Source organism: Siphateles boraxobius, unplaced genomic scaffold (genome assembly GCF_051911475.1).
Source record: "Siphateles boraxobius isolate OS27281-9 unplaced genomic scaffold, OSU_SipBor_1 13, whole genome shotgun sequence".
Classification (NCBI taxonomy): domain Eukaryota; kingdom Metazoa; phylum Chordata; class Actinopteri; order Cypriniformes; family Leuciscidae; genus Siphateles; species Siphateles boraxobius.
Window position 1 is genome coordinate 4,530,236 of NW_027508733.1, and position 21,309 is coordinate 4,551,544.

Consider the following 21,309-nt stretch of genomic DNA (forward strand, 5'->3'; position numbering starts at 1 on the left):
TGAAGTTCATCTAGTTTACTGACAGTAGAAAATAGTACAAAGTATGATCCATCCCCAAAATAACTGAAGACACAGATAAAAACAGTTCTTATTGCCACACGGATGATCAGCTGACGTCATTTCTACAGGTTCTGATACATTAACAGTACAATATCTGAACATGGTGTTTGGTTCTTCACACAAATGTGGACAAAATCTTAGACACAGTTCTCATGTAACTATCATAAGAGTAACAGGCGAGTGCGTTTACACACTAAGATAAATATTCTTTCTTAGAGTCACAGTAAATCACAGTTCATCCACAGAGAGTGAACTTGAGCTTATATAAAAACACACTGATACTGACACACCATCATCATATTTTAACATTATAATGACCAGTGGTGCTGTAAACTCTAGAGAATATATGGCAATTATACATGCAGTGCCTTGGTAACCTTCACATTCTCATACAGCTAACATGAGAACAGCTAAAAATAAATTAGCACAACACATTAAACTCTAGCCTATAGAGGCTCGTACAATGATAGTATAGTCAACAGCCAATCACATGCCTCGAAACGTACAGAAAATGTGTATGCAGGAACATGTATGCTCACATATACAGTCAAATCTTATTTATATTACATATTATCTGTATATATTAATATTCATTTAAACTAAATGCTTGATAATAATTGTTAAAAATAAAATAATTGTTAAATTGGCCCGGTTTCACAGACAGGACTTAGATTAAACCAGGATTAGGCTTTAGTTCAGTTAAAACAGCTCAAACATACATTTTAGTCTAGAAACTATATAGGCAATTATCAACTTTTACAAACTAAACTGAAACATAGCTGGCTATCCACCAGAACAGGCTTCATGACACAGGCCCCTGATCTCTCCATTCATTTCATTGCTTGATGATCAGATTAATTAATTATTTAACAAGTGCATATTTTATATCTGGAAGCCGGGCTAAATGAGTAAACACTGTTAATGAGTTCCTGACACGGGTCAGACCCGCTGTCACCTCTCACATACCAAATACAATAATTACCTGTAACAGAAACCAGAATAGATGCAAAACTATGATTCCCTATTCATTTTATAATAAAAGCGTATTGGACTGTAAACCTACACGTTCATAATAGTTTTACAGGTCAAAAACACAAGATCACTTTCCCATTAGAGGTTTTTCCAATGAAAATTGTTGAGGTTGATTAACCCTGATGTGCTGGGATCCTCTCAGATCAGATGACATGTTTACTTGTTCTGTAAGAAAACAATGAATCACAGAAGATAAAGACAGAAATAAACAGACAGTCATTAAAAAAAATTCTAAAAACTCAGTAAATCTGCACATGTGTCATCTATTCGTGAACAAGACTCTGTTTGAAACGTTCGTTGGAAAAATATGTGTTTTCTACAAGGATACACTACACTAGTACAGCATCTTCACTCAAAAGCTCTTGCATGTTTTTCCTCCCTGTCTGCTTTGGAAAATAATAATTACAAACACAAAATATTTCTGCACAATACAAGCAATGTTTTCCTCTCACTAATAGTATCTGTAGGTGATACTTGCCCTTTCTTGGAGATCCTGCGGCGACAGTAAATCACAACAACAGCTGCAACTGCACCAACAGCTGCTGACAGAACAGCAGACACACCTGAATCTAGATCAGCTAAGGACAGACCGTAAGTGAATCTGTCAGATTGATCTAGAACAAACACAATGTGATATCAGCAGGTCTGAGAGAGTACATGTGAATCTCATTCAGTTTAAAGTAGATCAGTTTCATACAGTGATGTCAGAAGTAGTGTTGCTTCAGTATCAAGTCATCAAGATATTTAAATAAAAATTATATTTTAGGCCTACCATCTTTTTTACATTCCTCTGTAAGCGTTTATCCTTTCAAATGCCCACATTACTCACCAGTGACAGAAACACTGAAGCTCTTAATGATGCTGAATCTGCTGTTGGTGATCAGTAGTTTATATTCTCCAGAGTCTTCAGTTCTGATGTTCATGATGGTCAGAGATCCAGTCTGATGATCCAGCTTCAGTCTGTCTCTGAATCTCTCTTCACACTGAACATCTGTACAGATCTGACTCTGATCTCCAGTGATTTCAGCGATGAGAATGTCTTTAAAATACCATTTCATCATAACATTTGATTTTATTTCACCAGGATTTAAAGTGACAGATTCTCCCTCCTTCACTGACCTTCTTCTCATTTCATCTGGTTCAGCAGAAACACCTGAAACACAAATGAACAGATGCTGGAGGATCTTTTTGGGAAAGAGACTCTATAACAAGACCAGACTATGAAATGATTGAGCATGTTAATTTCCTAAATCTTGAGAAAATCTGTAGAAATAACATTAAACAATATTCATAAAGACTTTTTTTTATTAGAAATTTCAACTGGAATTGTGGATTATAAATACATTACTGCATTATATTTTCAATAAGCAATGTAAAAAAAAAACATCAAAAAAAGATATGACACAAATTGACAAATTATTTTACATTTTCTTGACTGTCAGTCTGAAAGCAACATTCATCCATATTTTGTGCTAATAAACACAATGCATGTACGTGAGGTTAATTTAAATCAAATCCCAATCACTAATAAACACTGCGTGTGAACATAAGAACATAAGAAAAGGTGGCCAGAAATGCTACGATGAGAAAATGACCGGAACAAAAATATAAATGGTTCACCAATGGTCTGACAAATCAGTTCAAAATAATTGATAATTCTGTACTTATTTTTTGTATATTTTTTTGTGTGCAGGTACTTTTAAATAAAAAAAGCAATTCTGAAGGTCACGGTCATAAATACATTAATGATTTGATTTAAACGCATGTAACCTGAATTGAAGCATTCGTAAATGACTCACCATGAACAGATACACTGAAGTATTTGTCACTGTTTTGGCGGTTTATGGATAGATAATATTCTCCAGAGTCTTCAGTTCTGGTGTTCATGATGATCAGAGATCCAGTGTGATGATCCAGCTGCAGTCTGTCTCTGAATCTCTCAGTGCCTTCATTACACTGAACATCTGTACAGGTATAACTGAGATCTCCACTGATGTGAGCGATGCGAATGTCATCAAAATACCATTTAATATTTTCTTGTTGGTTTATTTTAACGGCAGTTTTTAGAGTGACTGAATCTCCCTCCATCAATGACACTGAGTCAACATAAGTTGCACCTGAAGAAGAGATAAACAAGTTAATTATACACTTCTTGTTGGATAGTAGGACTAGGAATGTTCTGTGAAAATGTTTTTATTTATTTATTTATTATTTTTATTTCAAAGTTTATTCTGCGCTAATTTGATCTAATATTTCATGTTTTTTGTTGTTGTAGATTTAAAGCTGCAGTCGGCAAGTCTGGCAGATTGAGGGGACTTAGCCAAAAAGTTGAATGTTAACATGCCCCTCTTCATGCAACTCTCATGCCCCTCCTCATGCAACTCTCATGCCCCTCCTCATGCAACTCTCATGCCCCTCCCCCTCTACCACCGAGCACCCTCCCATTGAGTTCGCATGTGCACCAGATTGTCTGTGAACCCGCCCATCTCTTCAGCATAAAAGCATCATTTCCTTTGGGAATAGGAAGCTTGCTATTAGATTTTCTAATCCGCCATCACGCTTCGTACAATCCAACATACCTGCGCACTTCAGGCGTGTGCATGTGATGTTGTAACGTGCGGGGGGTGGGGTGCACAAACTGTGATTGACAGTCAGATATCACACAGCCCTGCTCTGATTGGACCAGAAGCGATACAGTGATATGCTTTTCTACCAAGCTTACAAAAACTTCTCTTTCTGAAGCACTTAATGTAAAGAACGTCTTTTGTTTCTCCAATTTAATCTAGCTTTTTACATATTTTGAAACCAGAGCAGATCTATAAGAGCGCAGGGGGGGGGGGGGGGGGGGGATGCATATTTGCCTCCTACAGTCCTGCAGCTCGAGACACAGGAGTCCAGCGCGGCGGATAGGCCTACACATTTTTGTTGTAAAATTTAAATAAGACAACATCTCTATTGCAAATGCAAACTCCAAACTCCATCATTGCCATATTGCCAAAGAGTTGCATGAACAACTCGGATCTGAACAGTTGCGATACACAGTATGGACATCATTTTAGATCAGATTCCAATCGGATCCAAAAATAATCGGATTTGGATGGACAGTGTGAATGTAGCCATAGTTAACTGGGTGATTCTATAATTGGAGATACATTTTGCATTTCAATTTTTTTTTTTTTAAAGGTTGTCATTCAGAACCATTGTTTAAGAATTACCTTGAAAACACTTTAAAGTTGATATATTCAGTACTATACAAATACAGATAGTTTATTATTTTCTCTATTTTATCAAAATATCACCTGTTCATAGTTTTTCTCGTCAATTCTATTACAGACGAACAACCAAATATATAGAAGTAACAGTACACCAAAAAATGATAAATCTTTTTAGTTTCATTTGTCATGTAGTCCTTTTATTCAGGCCTTTAAAACAGATATTAAATGTTATATTTATACAACTTCAAAATTAGATTCACCCCCAGGCAATAGTGGATTATCCAAAGGGTGCACTTGTTTTTTTTTTTATCAAATTACTTGAACATTACAGGGTAGAGATACAACTATAACATATATCTTACTCTTGCACAATATAAAAATAACAATATTAAGTAGTTTGATATTTCAATGCATTATCTCATTAATATTCAAGATGAAAGACTAAAAACATAATTGACACATCTGGCAACACAATTGACGGGGGTAACAGAGTTGACCCAAACCAACCAGAACATGCCTATAACAAGAAAATAACTGCTGAGTTATTGAGAAATACTCGACCAGATATCCCTCTGGATCTCTACATGCCGTGTCGCGACCTTGGTCTGGGGTGGAATTAATCTGAGGATGTCCTCATGCGGGTACCAATGAACAGCTTCACGACCAGGCCAAAAGAATCTAGTTTTTCCTATTTGGTGCATGCACTTGACCCTCACATGAGTCTCACTGACCTCCAGGATGCTACTCTTTCTTGTGCCTCCATCTTTCCCTATCCTTTTTTAAGTTCTGCTCTCTTCTCTCTGGGTTAGCATCACGTCTCGCTCGATATCTACTCTGTTTCTCCGCAGCAGAGAGTGGCATGTCTGAGGCACACATTTTTACATTGTATTACATTATTATTATTATATTATTGTACGGTAGCATGACAAATAACCACACATGCTTGGGTGGATGGTGCATGTGTGTGTCTGTGTGTGTGTTGAAATCCTCTGATCATGGTAGAATAACCCAATTGATCAGTGTGTCTCTGTGTGTGGCTATAAACACACATTATGCATTTTTGTGTGTGTTTGCATCATTGTGTGATTGTAACCAAGGCAGGGGCAGTGTGAAAAGCAAGGCATTGGTCAACCCTGTTACCGTACCTTGGTAACAGAATTGACAGTAACAGAGTTGACATTTTTAGCATTTTTTACTAATAACACCACATGCTAGCATAAAGGCTACGAGCACATGGCCTAATACTAAAGATGATTTTAAAAACTTTTAATACCTCCTTTTGTTAATATCTTTGAACTTTGCTTTCCCTATGAGATTGTTGAAACAGTTTTGACATGTTATACAAGAACTCTTGGTGCAAGTGCCTGTAAGATTACATGGCTTCAGAGAGAACAAAACACATAGCTCCTAGTTCTTCAGAGTTTAATACCAAAAGGGAAGTGACATCATCTTGCGTTGCTTAGGATACTGATGCAACAGATAAGTATAATTTAAAGAGTATGTAGTAACAGAATTGACACAGGATTTATGGACTGGTATTTTTCAACAATAAAAGTTACTTTTAAACAAATGAATTTAGCATAATTTGGAAACTGTCACCAATAATAATTTATAAACAAAATAATTAAAACCCCAACTTTGTATTTGTAATTTAAAACATGTTTAATGCATATTTTACCCTTGTTTGAAAAAAAATACCACCCACTAAGGACAGTATGATATCATGACTTTCAGCATCATGAAATAGCTTTTAAAATAAAATATTTTCTAGTTTTACACTCTAACATTTTGTGACTCTTAAAAAGAGTTAAACAAAATTAAAATGTGTTTTTGGAGTAAAATTTTGGTAAGGCTGTTAAAAATAAATGGCTTCGGACTTCAAATGTATCTCCAATTAAAGAATCACCCAACTACTTTACGTCAACATTTTAGCCGTAACGTTAGTCAATGCTTCATTGATTTACACATGTGGCTAATGCTGTACGTGCCTCTCTCCACAAACGCCTTCTTTCATCCGTTTTTGCACTATTCTCTTTAACTTTTTGCAGTCTATAGAACTCGATTTCACAATTTCACAAAACCCCCCAGAATTGCGTTTCGACTTTCATTTGGCACAGACTGTCTGAACAGGTTCTCCGGGAGGTAAAACGTTCCTAAAATTACTTAGTCATCATTGGTTTTCATTGTTGACATTAATATGAAATGTAAAAAAAATATTACAATAAAGATAAGCGTCTTACCGTGCACGAGGGATGCAAACACTGCCAGCACACAAACCAAAACCCTATTTTTCACCATATTCTCTCCGGTTAGTTACGCGCGGCCATCACCTGAAATTGACGCTTCCTCGTTCTTCGCTCCTGCTCCTGCTCCTGCTCCTCCTCCTGCTCCTCCTCCTCCTCCTCCTCCGCGTGGTGAACCAATCAAATGTAGCCTATGGCTCTACACAGGTGTATCCTATGCTGGATGAAATCGGCGTCTCGAGGGCTGCGTTTCCAGTCACCTTTTAGACACTCACTTGAGAACTTCCCTAAGCACTTCCCCTCGGCGGAATCCCTGCCGCAATTTTAAAGTGCGTTCCACTTCGTGAAGTGGACGAGGGAAGTTTATGGACATATTCTCCCTCCCTCGATTTTGACCGAGGCACGAGTCTACTTAATGGCTGCGTCCGAAACCGCACACTTACCTACTAGTAGGGGAAAAGCAGTAGGCGAGCGAATAAGTATGTCCGAATCCTTAGTATCCATAAAAGAGTAGGCGATGCTTACCTGGGTGACGTACAAATTCTCGCGAGATTCGGTCGTGGGTATAGGCCTACTAAATAGTGCGTCCGAATATCCCTACTTTCCTACTATATAATAGGAGAAAAGTAGCCTACGTGAAAGGAGTAGTGCGTCCAAAACCTCAAAAGATTAGGCGAGAAGTTCCCGGGTGACCTACTTCAGTCCAGATTCTGAATAGCTCGTAGTAGATGGATACTTTTCTATCACAGGAGTCAACGGAGGATTATGTCATTAACATCGCGGAGATCAGCGACGCGGGCGTTTTCAAACGTGAGTAAACACTGTTGAAATGTAAAAACGTTAGACAGTAACAGTTGTGATTTGGCTGTAAAAAGTGTTTCTGCAACTACGGGCACTTTTGACTATCCCAATTTTTTTTAAAAAAAATCAACCTCTATGAATTTCAGTTTTAACCATCACAGTCTATAATACATATAAAAATGTACACAAAATAGAATATAGTCGTTAAGATTTTAATCTGGAACGTGTTTATTTTTTATGCTTTTCGGGTCATCTTAAAAAGTGTCCTTACCGCAACGTTACAATAACGTTAATTTTATACATTTTTCTTTAGTAATTTCTATAAAAAAATTATATATTTAAATAGCTTTTTCAAATTTGATGCAGTTTTGTAAATACTGATATAAAAAAATAATATACAAAATAGGGAATTTCATGTTTTTTTCTATGCCATGTAAAAAATGTACAGTAACCTTAGATGTCAATTGTTTCAATACACAAAAGATAACATATTTAACTTTTTATGACAGATGTTGCAATTTCAATGAGTTAATCATCTCAGCTTAAGTGTAAATTTTTTTTTATTCAAATGAAAATGGTGGAGAAAAAAAAGAAAATAGAGCAGTGCTGCGGTAATGACATCATGTGTCGCTAAGGACACAATGTTAAAATCTAGGGTTCAAAAATGGCATGTTTATATATATATATATATATATATATATATATATATATATATATACTTCAGTACTAATAGTATACTGAATATTTGTAATTTAATATACAGTAAACCTTGAATTTGTCTCTACCGCAACACAAGGTCTCTACCGCAACACCTAAATATGCTGCAGGTAAAGACATGTTGCGGAAATGACACTTTTGCTAATTGGCAGCTAGCAAGGCCTACCAAATTAGTTTTGACTCTTAGCATCTTAATATACATGAATTCAACAGTAATATACATTAATTTTTAAAATGTAGTTCAAAATACACAATTATTAAGCTGAATGGTAAGGACACACAATAAATACTAGAGCAGAAAAGATGATGTTTACCTTATTTTTTTGGTATCTTGTCTGTCAGCAATGTGCTCAAGTGATAATTTCTGTTTCCATAGCAACTAGATTTGTTTGTGTTCAATAAAATTTCATAATAAAAGCTTTTTTTCATTGTTGCGGTAAGGACTCAAAAGTGTGGGACAGGCACATTTAGTTAAAAAAATCATAAAAATGATCAGTAAATAATATAAAGAATTTTAAGATGCTGTAAATGAATCTGTACATTAAACAATTCCATTTGAAATAATGTAAAATTGTAATTAAATTAGCTTATTTTATGTATCTCAATGTTGAGACCACAGGTGTGGGACATTAACAAAAATGGTGTTTTGAGCTATAAATGCTTCATAATATTATATTTAATCACATTAATCAGTAATTATATTTTTTGTCAAGGTGTGTAATGGCACTGTGAATATATTTAAGAAACATCAAATGACAAATTTTAACAAATCTAAAATTTCACTGCTGGGACTTAAAAGTGCCCGTAGTTGCAGAAACACCTAACAACGCTCTAACAATCCAATCTCTAAATTTGATTTACATAAATGATCTACATCTTAAATACGCTTATTTTAAATGTCATTTAACATCTTACAGGATAATCGTTGATAAGAGCATATCACAACATGAAATAGACATCTGAGTAAGTGATGTAGGCTATGTGTCCTATTGTGTAGGAGAATTTACTACTTTTGAGTCTGTTTTGAGTCTGGATTTGAATGTGACGACTTGAATGTGAGCACATCTGATCTCTTCTGGAAGCTGGTTCCAGCTGCGGCTGGCATAGTAGCTAAAAGCAGACTCGCTATGCTTAGAGTGAACCCTTGGTATTTCTAGCCGATGTGATCCTAATGATCTGAGTGATCTGTTGGGTTTATATTCACTGAGCATATCTGCAATGTATTGAGGTCCTAGGCCATTGAATGATTTATATACCAGTAATAATACTTTAAAATCAATCCTAAATGTAACTGGCAGCCAGTGTAAAGACCTGAGGACTGGTGTGATGTGTTCATATTTTCTGGTTCTGCTCAGAATCCTGGCAGCAGCGTTCTGTATGAGCTGCAACTGTCTTATGGTGTTTTTGGGAAGGCCAGTGAGAAGTCCATTACAATAATCCACCCTACTGGTGATGAAAGCATGCACAAGTTTTTCTAAGTCTTGACTGGAAACAAAGCATCTAATTCTTGCAATATTTTTCAGGTGATAATATGCTGATTTAGTTATTGCTTTGACATGACTACTGAAACTAAGGTCTGACTCTAGAGAGAGCCAGATTCTATGGAAGTAAAATAATGTCAAATGTTTTTGAAATAAAAAGCCTGTTGAATTGCACTACTTAATTGAAAAAAAATAGGCATTGCATTAACCATGCTTGCATTTTAATGCATTGTATTTTTAGGGATTGCATTTGTATGGGCTGAAATTCAACATGGTTGAATATTTAAGCTGTGAATATTTCAATTAAAAACTTTTCAAACACATTTTCATTATTAAAAATTCAATAATCCATATTCACCCTTCATATTTCACTTCCAAAATATTCTAACTGTTTAAAAATACAACCTATAATATTCAACAGGCAATTTTCGGTCCATTTTATTTCGCTTTGCAAGTTCGCTTCTACAAATTCAGTGGTTCAAATACGGATTCACATATTGATCAATAATATAAAATATATAAGTAGGCTATGTGATCATATTTATAGTAGCTAATTGTAATTGAAAAAATATTTTGGGTCTGTTTAAAAAAACAAAAACAACAAATATATATATATATATATATATATATATATATATAAATTATGTTAGGCTATAGGGAAGTGTTAAATAATTTAAATAATGCCTTTTCTGGTTTGGAAAAAAAATATTTTTTTTGGGTTGGGAAACACTGTTACTTAAGACATGGGACAGTCTTTCGCACTTACTGTACTTCCTGTCACGTGCACGCACTCTCAAGTGACCAAGACCACAAGTGTGGGTTTTTGGACAAGACAATAGATTCAAAAGCATATTGCGCCATCAGCTCTTTAATCACTCTTGCGGTACTTTGATGTAAAAGCTAAACTGCAGTCTGTGCAGCGCCACTTTAAGTCGAACAAGCCTTTTGATACACACTCTGAACCACTGAGTCGAAACAAACGACTCGTAAAGGTTTCGAAGCTTCATGCTGTGTTTTGAAATCGCCCATCACTCCTTTGTTCATTTATTCTGTTCAGTCTGTGGAGGTCAGACATCTGTGAGTGAAAACATGAACTGCTAGCCTGGTAATACCAAACTCTGCTACTTCGCTTTGCTTCGTAGACAGAGTCTGGAATGGAATAATTGAAAAGTGTTTTCTTTCTCGCGGGGGGGCGCTTGTCTGAAGTATAAAATCATTGGTTACCCGTAAGCCAATCACATCACCTCCATAAAAAATGTTTAACAAACACTTTTCTTGTTCGGTCTTCAGTTTGCAAATGCCGGGAATATTCTCCACAACAGAGCGAATTGCATCCCATGTCTCCATATCCGCGTTCGTTTTCGATTTCCCTAACCTAAAATACAATCTTAAACTCGGCGCTTAGCATCTACGTCACGGCTCTCAGCCCACCCTCTGTTCGTTGATTGGTTGGCTGTTTTCAGGCCGGAGGAAAACTGAGAGATAGGTCGCTATGTCAGACTGAGTACAGAAGCGAACTGAAATTGAGCGGAAGTACGAAGTCTGACGTAGTCAGGCTAATGAACTGCTGCTTTGTACTTTGCTTGATTTTAAGCAATCTATTTTATAAAGTACTAGCCTAAACAAACGTGTCGACTTTACTAGAGTGTCGAATTGCAGAGCTCGTGCAAACATAGTATCCATTTTGCTATTATGATCAAATGCTTTGTTTTATTTAAAAAAAAATGCTTGCTGTTTTATCAGTTTCGTTGTGTTTCGTCACATATTTACATATTCATTCAAACTTCGCTCTCAGTGTGGGCAGCATCATATGTTCGCCAACAGTATATCGCTGTTCACATATTTAGAACTTAATTTTACCCCAAATGGAAGAAATGGAAGCTTTAGCGTTAAGTTCTGCCAGGAAGACTCAATTGCTACGTCACTTATTACCTTCTCATCTATCCAATCGTGTCTAATACTTGCGGTATAAAAGACCGGTACTTACACATGTTTGAGTTCGCAGATGCTGACACTTTCATTTACCTCCATCCTCCCCACCACCTCCAAGTTTGTTCCTTCCCCTCCATCCTCCCCACCACCTCCAAGATGGTTCCTTCTCCTCCATCCTCCCCACCACCAGGACGGTCCCTTCCTATACCTCCCAGGGGGTGGGCTGCGCCCCTGCCTTCGTCTTCAGGCAGGAAATGCAGAGTCCGGACCCTCGGATTGCGAGCTATGGACGGGGCCTACGCCAAAGAACTTTATTGCTTGCTGGGCTATCAATAAATGTATTTATTGTTACAGTATTTATTCTCCCGAGTCTTTCTGGTATAGAACTAATGATTTAGGTGTTACCTCTGCAGTTTAAATACCCATATACTTCAACAAGGAATCTTGCACCCCTCAGATGAGCACTTTGAGTGTGTTGCCTAAAGCCGGGTTCAAACCGTATGATTTTGGCCGCTATTTGGCCGTCTGAGACAAATTTTGCAAATCCTATAGGTCCGATTTGCACGACGCATGCGCGAGAACTGAACAAGAAGTATTAGAAGAAGAATGTCCTCTTCTCAGTTCTCGCGCATGCGTCGTGGAAATCTCTTGAACTCTCGTCTCAGGCCCACAAGGAAGAAAAGGAATAGTCGAATAAAGTCGTTATTTATGTTTTTTTTTCCGGAAAAAAAGTAGTCTCGTCGCTTGATAAACTTATAGTTGAGCCACTGTAGGCACATGGAATATTTAAACATGTTCTTTAATGACTTTCTGGGCCGTCAAGTTTCATTCCCTCAGGCAGCCTATGTAGCAGTGATCCACCTCTCAGATTTAATCAAATATCTTCATTTGTGTTCCGAAGATGAACGAAGGTCTTACGGGGTTGGTACAGCATGGGGGGGAGTAATTAATGACTTAATTTTCATTTTTGGGTGAACTAACCCTTTAACCTTTTCTGCTTGACTTCACGGATAAAGGATCATTATGAAATGAATAATAGCCACAGAAGAGGTGCAGTTTTGGCAATTCATACTGGATTTTAATTATTTATTAATACTAAATAATGATACATTTTGAGTGACTATTCCTTAGGGCCGTACGCAGGGTTTTATAAATACCGAGGTCCCAAAAATGATCTTGCTAGGGGGGTTTGGGGGTTCAGAGCCATATGCCCCCTTGAGAAAATTTTGATTTTCCTGATCTCGAGATGTTCATGTTAAGGTGTTTTGAAGGCCAAAAAACAGTTGTTTTAAAAGCAAGTATTTAATCAGATATTTTTAAACATGAGAATCAGTATAAATGTCGCAATGAATGATCCACACTACAAAATGGAAATGCAGAATGCTTATGCTTATTGTTGACAATACACAATCACGTATTCGAAACGGTAATGGTCTAAATAATAATTTGTGTTTTGCATATGTTACATTTCAAACAAACGCCAATGCAATCCTTCTGTGTCTAGAGGCATATGAACAATTAGTATGGACATCAAAGATCAGTTTCAGCTACTTTTTCTTTCCTAAATTAATCATGTTTTTGGACTAATCTGTTAATTTAATCAATGGTTCAATTGCTCTCTCATAAAGACAGTCACTTGTTGCCACCTTCTGGCTTAATGATGCAAGTTGCGCAAACACAGACAAGCGGAGTGATACAAACAGTGAAAAGTCCCAGTGCTGATCCTGGGTTAAATATTCTCTAAAGGCGGGCGTACACGGTGCGAATTCTGACGGTCGAAAGATCGTATGTCCACGCACACTTTACGAGTGAGTTTATCAGAAAATCGTACGGAGGCAGTGATACAACACGATTTTACGACCTGCTGAATTCCGAAGAAAGCGCACGAAGTTATGCGCCAAAAACTCTCATAACTGCATATAAAATATTGATACAAGCCGTGATTATTTTGCTACATATATAGGCTAGTTTTCAGCACCGGGAAACGGACGTCCGGTCACCCTTGTGTGTGTGTGTGAATGAGTTAAAAAACGTAGTTACGGTAGGCTACACATTCAAAAATAAAATTTCAAGCTCTCTGAATGATTAATTAGCCGTTTAAACCACCTCATGTGAGTGTTTGCAATTCATTTTGCTGCGAGAAGCTAGCGCAGTGAACGGGGCTTGCTGAGTGAGCTTGAGCGCGTTGTGATTGAGGGCGCGGGTGCCAGATTCCGTGTTGCCAGATCCACATAATGGAAAGGTGACAGTAGTATTCTGGACTTGTTTTTTGGATTAATGTCACACTTTAGGAAGTTATTAAAGTGGTTCGTGATATGTTAATCTTATTTCCAAAACACAAGCTTTGAACTTATTTCAGATTTTATATAATTTCTTTGTTTTTGTTAGTTTTTGCTTGTTTTTCGTAGCAATATCTGGCAACATTGTTCTGTCGGCATTAATAAAAAAAAAGCTTAGGCTGTAGGCACACTGTAATTGCTTTTAGGAAGATACAAACGTAATGATCATCGTGACGTGTAAGAATCTGTAAGAAATTTATAGGCTATAACACTATCAAAAACAATAGCATAATACAGATCTGTATGTTACAGAATGAAATATGCCAAATACTGGCCAGCAGGAACACGGCAGATATCTGTTTAGTTAACCTTTCACAAAGTCATCATAAAAACATTAATTGAAGCGTGTTTCTAGTAGTCCACAACATTTTCGTCTTTCTTCTGTGGATTTCCTCAGCTCCTGATTGGTCAAATTCAGATGGATCGACAAATCGGCTCATTCAACCGGACACACCTCACGAATGCAAGCCGACAGCTCCCGAACTTTGTCGACATGCTTAAAAATTATCGGGAGGTCGAAAGGTGCTCGATCGGCTCGGCTCGTATCTTCCTCGCACACGATACGAGCCGCGACATGCGAGCATAACCGATTTACACGCGATTTCTCCCGAGTGAAAAAATCATCTGCGAGCTCGTAAAACAGCAAAAAATCGCACCGTGTATGCCTGCCTTAACACATTTGAGGCAAGACCGGCGCTATTCGCCTTATTCACCTGGCGGCCATTTTGAAAACTCGAACGCCGTTGAGGGGTACACAAACCCGGAAGTTTGACTCCAACGCAGCAGCACCAGCAATGGAAACTCCAGTGTGGACCACCAATCTTTCCTGTCTGCCCGAATTAACAGTACAAAATGTGGAGCAGTGGGCCAGTACCGACTGCAACGTCCCCCGGGTTGTGTTAATTAAGGGATACAGTAACTGGATCGATCCATGACATTGAAGGTATGAATGGAAGCTAATTTACTGATCGAACTGTGTGTGTGTGTGTGAGTGTGTGTGTGAGAGAGAGAGGCGCGGGCGCGATCTGTGTGTGTGTGTGTGTGTGAGAGAGAGAGAGAGACGCGGGCGCGATCGAACAGTGGAAACATAGAAATATACTACGTCATTTTGATCATAGAGGACATCATTCAAACTGCAAAGTGTTTACTTATATTTGTGTACACTCGCAATAAAACACAACATTGTGATTTTGTCACACTCTAAGATTGGTGGTCCACACTGGAGTTTCCATTGCTGGTGCTGCTGCGTCGGAGTAAAACTTCCGGCTTTGTGTACCCCTCAACGGCGTTCGAGTTTTCAAAATGGCCGCCAGGTGAATAAGGCGAATGGGGGCCGGGCCCGCCTACAGAGCTCCTGTGCCCCCCCTCCATCCAATTTGCATTTAATAAATTATTTTAATAATAATAATAATTTACGTGCAGTATTCATATATTTATTGATGTGTATTTAAGTGCAATGTTTGACTCATAATCTTATTAAAAAAAACTCCCGGAAGTTTGACTGATTGTTTACAAAAATGGGCTTTCCCGCTGAGCCGCTCTGACAGCAGCATCTCGATAAAGTTATAGCGACGCGACGTGCTCGGTTTTGCCTATTCAGAAACGAATGGAAAGAGAAACTCATGAGGAGATTCCAATCCCAAAAACGTCGACTTCAGCTGTATTAAGAACGTGAGTAGGCCAGTTGGTTTTATTACTCTTCGTAATTGCACCAGACGTGGTGTAAATTATGCATTTGACACTGATATGCAATATGTGTGTGAGTGTGTCGTAGTTGATTATGCATGGTTGATTTAATACTACTTAACTTGAGATTTGTGACTATTTGGCTGTGACTATTGGGCTGTTATTATAGGAAGTTAGCTTATAGCATGCTGTGTTCACGGAACAATGCAGACCAAGGTTATAACTGTAACATGATATCTCATGATAGCCGAAATATGATTGGGCAATAGGCTAATTGTAGTTAGGATATTGAAATCGCTGTGAAACCGTTGTAGCTAGTGTTGCCACCCGTCCCGGTTTTTCCGGGATTGTTCTTCTTTTTAACAACTGTCCCGGGAAATTTATGAACTCTATGTTTATAAACTTAAAAACGCTATGTGAATATGTCCCGGTTTTCGAAAGGCTTCGATGAATATGTCCCGGTTTTCGAAAGTCTACGTGAATATACGTTCAAACGGCGCGCACGGCAGAGAGGTAGAGAGCGCGAGACCTTGCGTGCGTGTGCTAGTGTGCCTCATGAAGCGCATGTAAGCAGCCCCCTCTTGGCTTCTGTGAACATAATTGCTTTGATTGGTCTCAAACATTTTGACATTGACGAGCGGGTGTTTGCTGAAGCAGCTCAGATAAGAAGGTCAGTTATCGTCGCGATGGGCGAATCATTGCAGCACCAAATTAGAGTTAATATTAGGCAATTACTTCACAGCTTTCATTACACTCAAAAAAAGATTACTGAGGTACGGACGTCGGGACCCTTAATGGTGGGTACGGCCCTGACGGGTGCTACTTGGCCAGTACTACCATAGCAACAGCTTTCCGGGTGGCGTCCATGTTTTTTCTCCGACTCGGACGCGCAAAACACAAGGGGGTAATCCATCAGTCGGAAACTGAAGCCTCGCGGGAGCCGCCATTGTAGCAGAACTTCACCTGCTGTTAGCATTCCATTGACTCCCATTCATTTTGGCGTCACTTTGACAGCGAATAACTTTACATCTGAGGCGTCCAAAGACTTCATTTGTCCATTATTTATTTCTAAATAAACACGACAATGTATAAAAGGCTCCATTACTTTGTATCTTACGTTTTTGTTGAAAACAGGCTTACGATTGCGTCATAACCACGCGACTTTATGTCGCACAATAGAGACATTACCGTATGGACAGTAGGAGAAGCTCGCAGGCAATCTTTTATTGTCTATGAGGCAATCGGGGGGACATAGAGGCATAAAGTCAAGGAGAAGGCCATTGATAGAGAGTCCATAAAAACAACGGGACAAAATATTTCAACAGCGTTTTTGAGGAATTAGGTGATTCAGATTTGTTTTGCCACAGCTACTAGAAGATTTACAACTGTCAGCTTTGAAGATGTTACAACGCTCAGTTTGAGCCTGCGCAGTCGCTCAGCCATCAGACAGGAAGTGCAATAATCAGGCTTCAATCTTCTCTGTTGAAATCAATGGGGTCGCTGTGTCCATTTCTTTTACTGTCTATGGCAAAACATACCAATACGCTTGAAGTGTGGAAGTGACGTCATATCCGAGGGCCGAGTCGGTTTTGAGAAGCGAGAACAAGCGAGAAACACGAACTGCTTTACGGCAATTCGACATAAACACACACGCCGCCCTCAATGTGTATGATGTATTACACACCTCGGTAGACACAGCTCCACACACGATAAAGTTGGCAGGCTCCTATAATAACAAATGCACATGAGCAGCGGTTGAAAGGGCGAGGAGGGGCCGCGAGTTTTTTTACGACAGTGTTGTGAAATATACGCCTCACAGCTGTAGAAAACATGCGACAACAAAAGTGAAAATTAGCGAAGAAATGGCTAGTTGCCAAGTCCCCCTTTAAAATGGCAGATAACGCAGAGAAGTTCCCTGAGGTCCAGAAAAATCCACCACTGTTTGACAAGTCAAGCCCCTTTTCAAGAAAATGGATATGAAAAACAATCATACCCTCTGAATAACTGGTAAGAAGTATTTCCTCAGGTATCCAGCGCTCATTTCGACAACATTGTCTTGCTTCCTTTGAATTTGTGGTGAAAAAGACCAGTATTGTTTTTATTCCACTATATTGACTACTTCAGCTAAATTTACTGTTAGATTATTAGATAATTACACTAGCTTCACTCAAAACATAGCATGCTGAGGACATCTGCTGGTTAAAGCATGTAAATGCAACAAGAACAGCAAAAACATGTCAATGACGTTGTACACACTTTGAAACCGCAGAGCGCGAGGTTAGAATAAACATAGGTTATCGTTCGTTGGTGTGGATGCAAATATAGTTATCGTTCTTGGTGTGAACGGGCCTTAATTGCTGCCGGACCACCTCCCAAGATGCCTTGCGTTTGCCTCCCAATCCCCTGTTCAGTTTCACGTGGGGGACATTGTGTTTGTTGCTGATGCAAGCGGTTTTACCCTATACATAATTACGGGAACACACACTGATAGTCCATTGGCTTCATACTGATAGGCAAGCACGTCGAGATTATGCAACCAACCATAAAAGCAGAATATCCCACTTCATTTTATTATTATCACTATTATTTTATAATTTTTTACTCCACCCCCCAGAAATTAAATTTTTTGATTTTCTTGTCTCCTCGCCAGTGTACCGCAGCAATGTGCTATTTTCAAAGTTTTTCTTTAATGTTTAATGGCTGTAGATTAAAGGGTAAATGGTCATTTTCTGTTCAGTTCAGAGTGTTCAGATTATCAGCTGTTGGTACTTTAATTTCAAGGTAAAGCAGTTTTGTCTTGAGAGGAAGTCAGAGTCTGAGGTTAACAAAAGCAGGCCAGGAAGAAGCTCTCCACCTACGAATTACAACACACATCTATTCAATGGCCACATACAACTATTTGTCAGATCAAAGCACATTCTAGAAAACCGACCTCAGCAGGTTTCAGTTTGACTGAATGTTGAGCTGCTAGTGTCTAACCTTAACAAGACTGGCAATGAGAAATGGTATAAAGTTTAAAATGATTTTTTATTTGTGCGTTTTGCCATTTAGAACAATTAAAGTCTCAGAAGAACATATGTAGATAACTCTTCAAACTCTGACGGGAGGATTCACACCAGATCTTCTGGGTTTGTTTAAATCAGCGGATAGTCTTTTTAGGTCAGACTATTCACTCAACCGTTAAAGAAAATGTTTCACAAGTTTGTTTTGTTCTGTTTGTGCTGGTGGCGTCTGATTGGTAAGTTATAACAGCTTTTTTTTTGGCTTAATGTCATAATGTTACAGATTCAGGTCTGTGTTTTTTGATCACAGGGTCTCACAGGAATATAATGAAAATTTCAATTTCAATTTCTCAAACTTAATTTTAAAGTATTTTAAGATTGTTGCATTTTTCTCAGAATATCTTAAAGGAGCCGTATGTAAGATTGTGGCCAAAACTGGTAGGCTACTGCAATCACTTTCAAATTACTGTAGGCAAGGCAAGTTTATTTATATAGCACATTTCATACACAATGGTAATTCAAAGTGCTTTACATAGAAGAAATTAAAATAATCAAAAGAAATCAGAATAATTAAAACAGTTTAGAATAAAAGATAAAATACAGAAATCAGAATAATTAAAACATAAAATAAATACAGTGCAAACAGTCGGACGAACAGTGGCACAGTGCTCATTCAGTAAATGCACAGTTAAACAGAAGTGTTTTGAGTCTGGATTTGAATGTGACTACTGTAGGAGCACATCTGATCTCTTCTGGAAGCTGGTTCCAGCTGCGGCTGGCATAGTAGCTAAAAGCAGACTCGCCATGCTTAGAGTGAACCCTTGGTATTTCTAGCCGATGTGATCCTAATGATCTGAGTGATCTGTTGGGTTTATATTCACTGAGCATATCTGCAATGTATTGAGGTCCTAGGCCATTGAATGATTTATATACCAGTAATAATACTTTAAAATCAATCCTAAATGTAACTGGCAGCCAGTGTAAAGACCTGAGGACTGGTGTGATGTGTTCATATTTTCTGGTTCTGCTCAGAATCCTGGCAGCAGCGTTCTGTATGAGCTGCAACTGTCTTATGGTCTTTTTGGGAAGGCCAGTGAGAAGTCCATTACAATAATCCACCCTACTGGTGATGAAAGCATGCACAAGTTTTTCTAAGTCTTGACTGGAAACAAAGCATCTAATTCTTGCAATATTTTTCAGGTGATAATATGCTGATTTAGTTATTGCTTTGACATGACTACTGAAACTAAGGTCTGACTCCAGAGACACACCCAGATTCCTGACTTGATTTTTAGTTGTTTGACCCCTAGACTGAAGGTATGCGTTCACCTTGAGAACTTCATCTTTGTTTCCAAACGCAATGACTTCAGTTTTGTCTTTGTTTAACTGAAGAAAGTTTTGGCACATCCAATTGTTTACTTCATCAATGCATTGCCAAAGGGAGTCAATGGGGCTGTAATCGTTAGGCGATAGGGATAAGTAGAGCTGTGTGTCGTCTGCATAGCTATGGTAAGCGATTTGGTTCTTTCTCATTATTTGGCTCAATGGGAGCATGTACAGGTAGAATAGGAGTGGCGCAAGAATTGAGCCTTGAGGGACTCCGCATGTCATGGATGTCCACTCAGACTTATGGTCTCCTATACTCACATAATAACCTCTGCCTCCTAAGTATGACCTGAACCATTTTAGGACTATCCCAGAAAGCCCACCCAGTTTTCCAGCCTGTCAAGAAGTATTTTGTGATCGACAGTGTCAAATGCAGCACTGAGGTCGAGTAGTACCAGCACTGATAATTTGCCTGTATCAGTATTTAAGCGAATATCATTTATTATCTTTATGAGCGCGGTCTCTGTACTGTGGTGCGGTCGGAAACCAGATTGAAAATGGTCAAAGTATCCATTCGAGCTTAAGAATTTGTTCAGCTGATTGAAGACAACTTTTTCAATATTCTTGCCTATGAAAGGAAGATTTGAGATCGGTCTATAGTTGTTTAATATGGTCTTATCCAGATTGCTCTTTTTCAGGAGGGGCTTGACAACAGCAGTTTTCAGGGAGGTCGGAAAACTCCCAGAGAGAAGTGAGGCATTTACCACTTCTAGGAGATCTGCTTCTAAGCTGTGTAACACATTTTTGAAAAAAGATGTGGGTAGTGCGTCAAGGGCGCAGGTTGATGTTTTTAGTTGCTGTACGGTTTCTTCCAAAATTTTGCCATCAATTTCTTCGAAATCAGACATAGTGGCTACTTTCTCGCGCTGTTGTCTGATCTGCCTGACCCCAGCGCAACTCAAGGATGAGCTGATCACTTTTCTGATATTATTGATTTTCTCAGAGAAGAAAGAAGCAAACTCATTGCACTTTCTCACTGAGAGCATTTCACTGGGAATCTGGCTTGGGGGGTTTGTCAGTCTCTCTACAGTAGCAAAAAGAGTGCGCGTGTTGTTTATATTGCTGTTTATAATATTCGAGAAAAAAGTCTGTCTAGCTTTGCTTAGTTCCTTATTGAAAGCATGGATGCTGTCTTTGTAGATGTTATAATGGACTACAAGTTTTGTCTTCCGCCACATGCGCTCTGCTTTTCTGCATTTTCTTTTCATATTTTGCACTGCTGTTGAGTTTCTCCAAGGTGCTTTTTGTCTGCCACTCTTCTTCCTGACTTTCACAGGAGCAATATCATCAATTACACTCTTAACTTTTGAGTTAAAAGAATCAAGGAGAAAATCAACAGATTCAGCAGATATGCTTGGTGTTAAAGATATAGCCTTCATAAATAGTACACTAGTGTTCTCATTTAAGCATCTCTT

At 38.4% G+C, this 21,309-nt stretch overlaps 2 protein-coding genes across 8 annotated transcripts in view; one reads left to right on the forward strand and one right to left on the reverse strand.

Annotated features, from left to right (window-relative positions):
- LOC143735275 (uncharacterized) lies at nt 1-7,341 on the reverse strand. Of its 6 annotated transcripts, none has more exons than XM_077225398.1 (5): nt 6,638-7,341; nt 2,892-3,209; nt 1,922-2,245; nt 1,571-1,706; nt 1-1,257 (listed from the first exon to the last, which is right to left on the reverse strand). In XM_077225398.1, exons 2-5 carry the CDS (start codon nt 3,178-3,180, stop codon nt 1,236-1,238), a joined length of 771 nt encoding a protein of 256 aa, XP_077081513.1. In that variant the 5' UTR covers nt 3,181-3,209; nt 6,638-7,341; the 3' UTR covers nt 1-1,235. The 6 variants fall into 6 exon arrangements, with proteins under 6 accessions (XP_077081513.1, XP_077081514.1, XP_077081515.1 ...); XM_077225399.1 differs by having other exon boundaries at nt 1,571-1,670; nt 6,638-7,063; XM_077225400.1 differs by having other exon boundaries at nt 1,571-1,631; nt 6,638-7,062.
- Nucleotides 6,805-21,309, forward strand: part of LOC143735278 (SLAM family member 9-like) — a 21,738-nt gene continuing 7,233 nt past the window's right edge. The window contains exon 1 of one of the 2 annotated variants that reach the window (XM_077225404.1): nt 6,805-7,360. In XM_077225404.1, the coding sequence (XP_077081519.1) occupies nt 7,279-7,360 (82 nt within the window). In that variant the 5' untranslated portion in view covers nt 6,805-7,278. Of the gene's footprint in view, nt 7,361-18,451; nt 18,745-21,309 lie in introns of those variants that run through there. The other variant, XM_077225406.1, reaches the window with a different exon arrangement.

Excerpts from the sequence above, each read along its gene's own strand:
- LOC143735275 (XM_077225394.1), bottom strand. The coding sequence starts at position 6,605 with ATGGTGAAAAATAGGGTTTTGGTTTGTGTGCTGGCAGTGTTTGCATCC. Across the intron at positions 2,246-2,891 it reads CTTCAGTGTATCTGTTCATG|GTGTTTCTGCTGAACCAGAT; the intron begins GTGAGTCATTTA and ends TTTGTGTTTCAG. Across the intron at positions 1,707-1,921 it reads CTTCAGTGTTTCTGTCACTG|ATCAATCTGACAGATTCACT; the intron begins GTGAGTAATGTG and ends TGTTTGTTCTAG.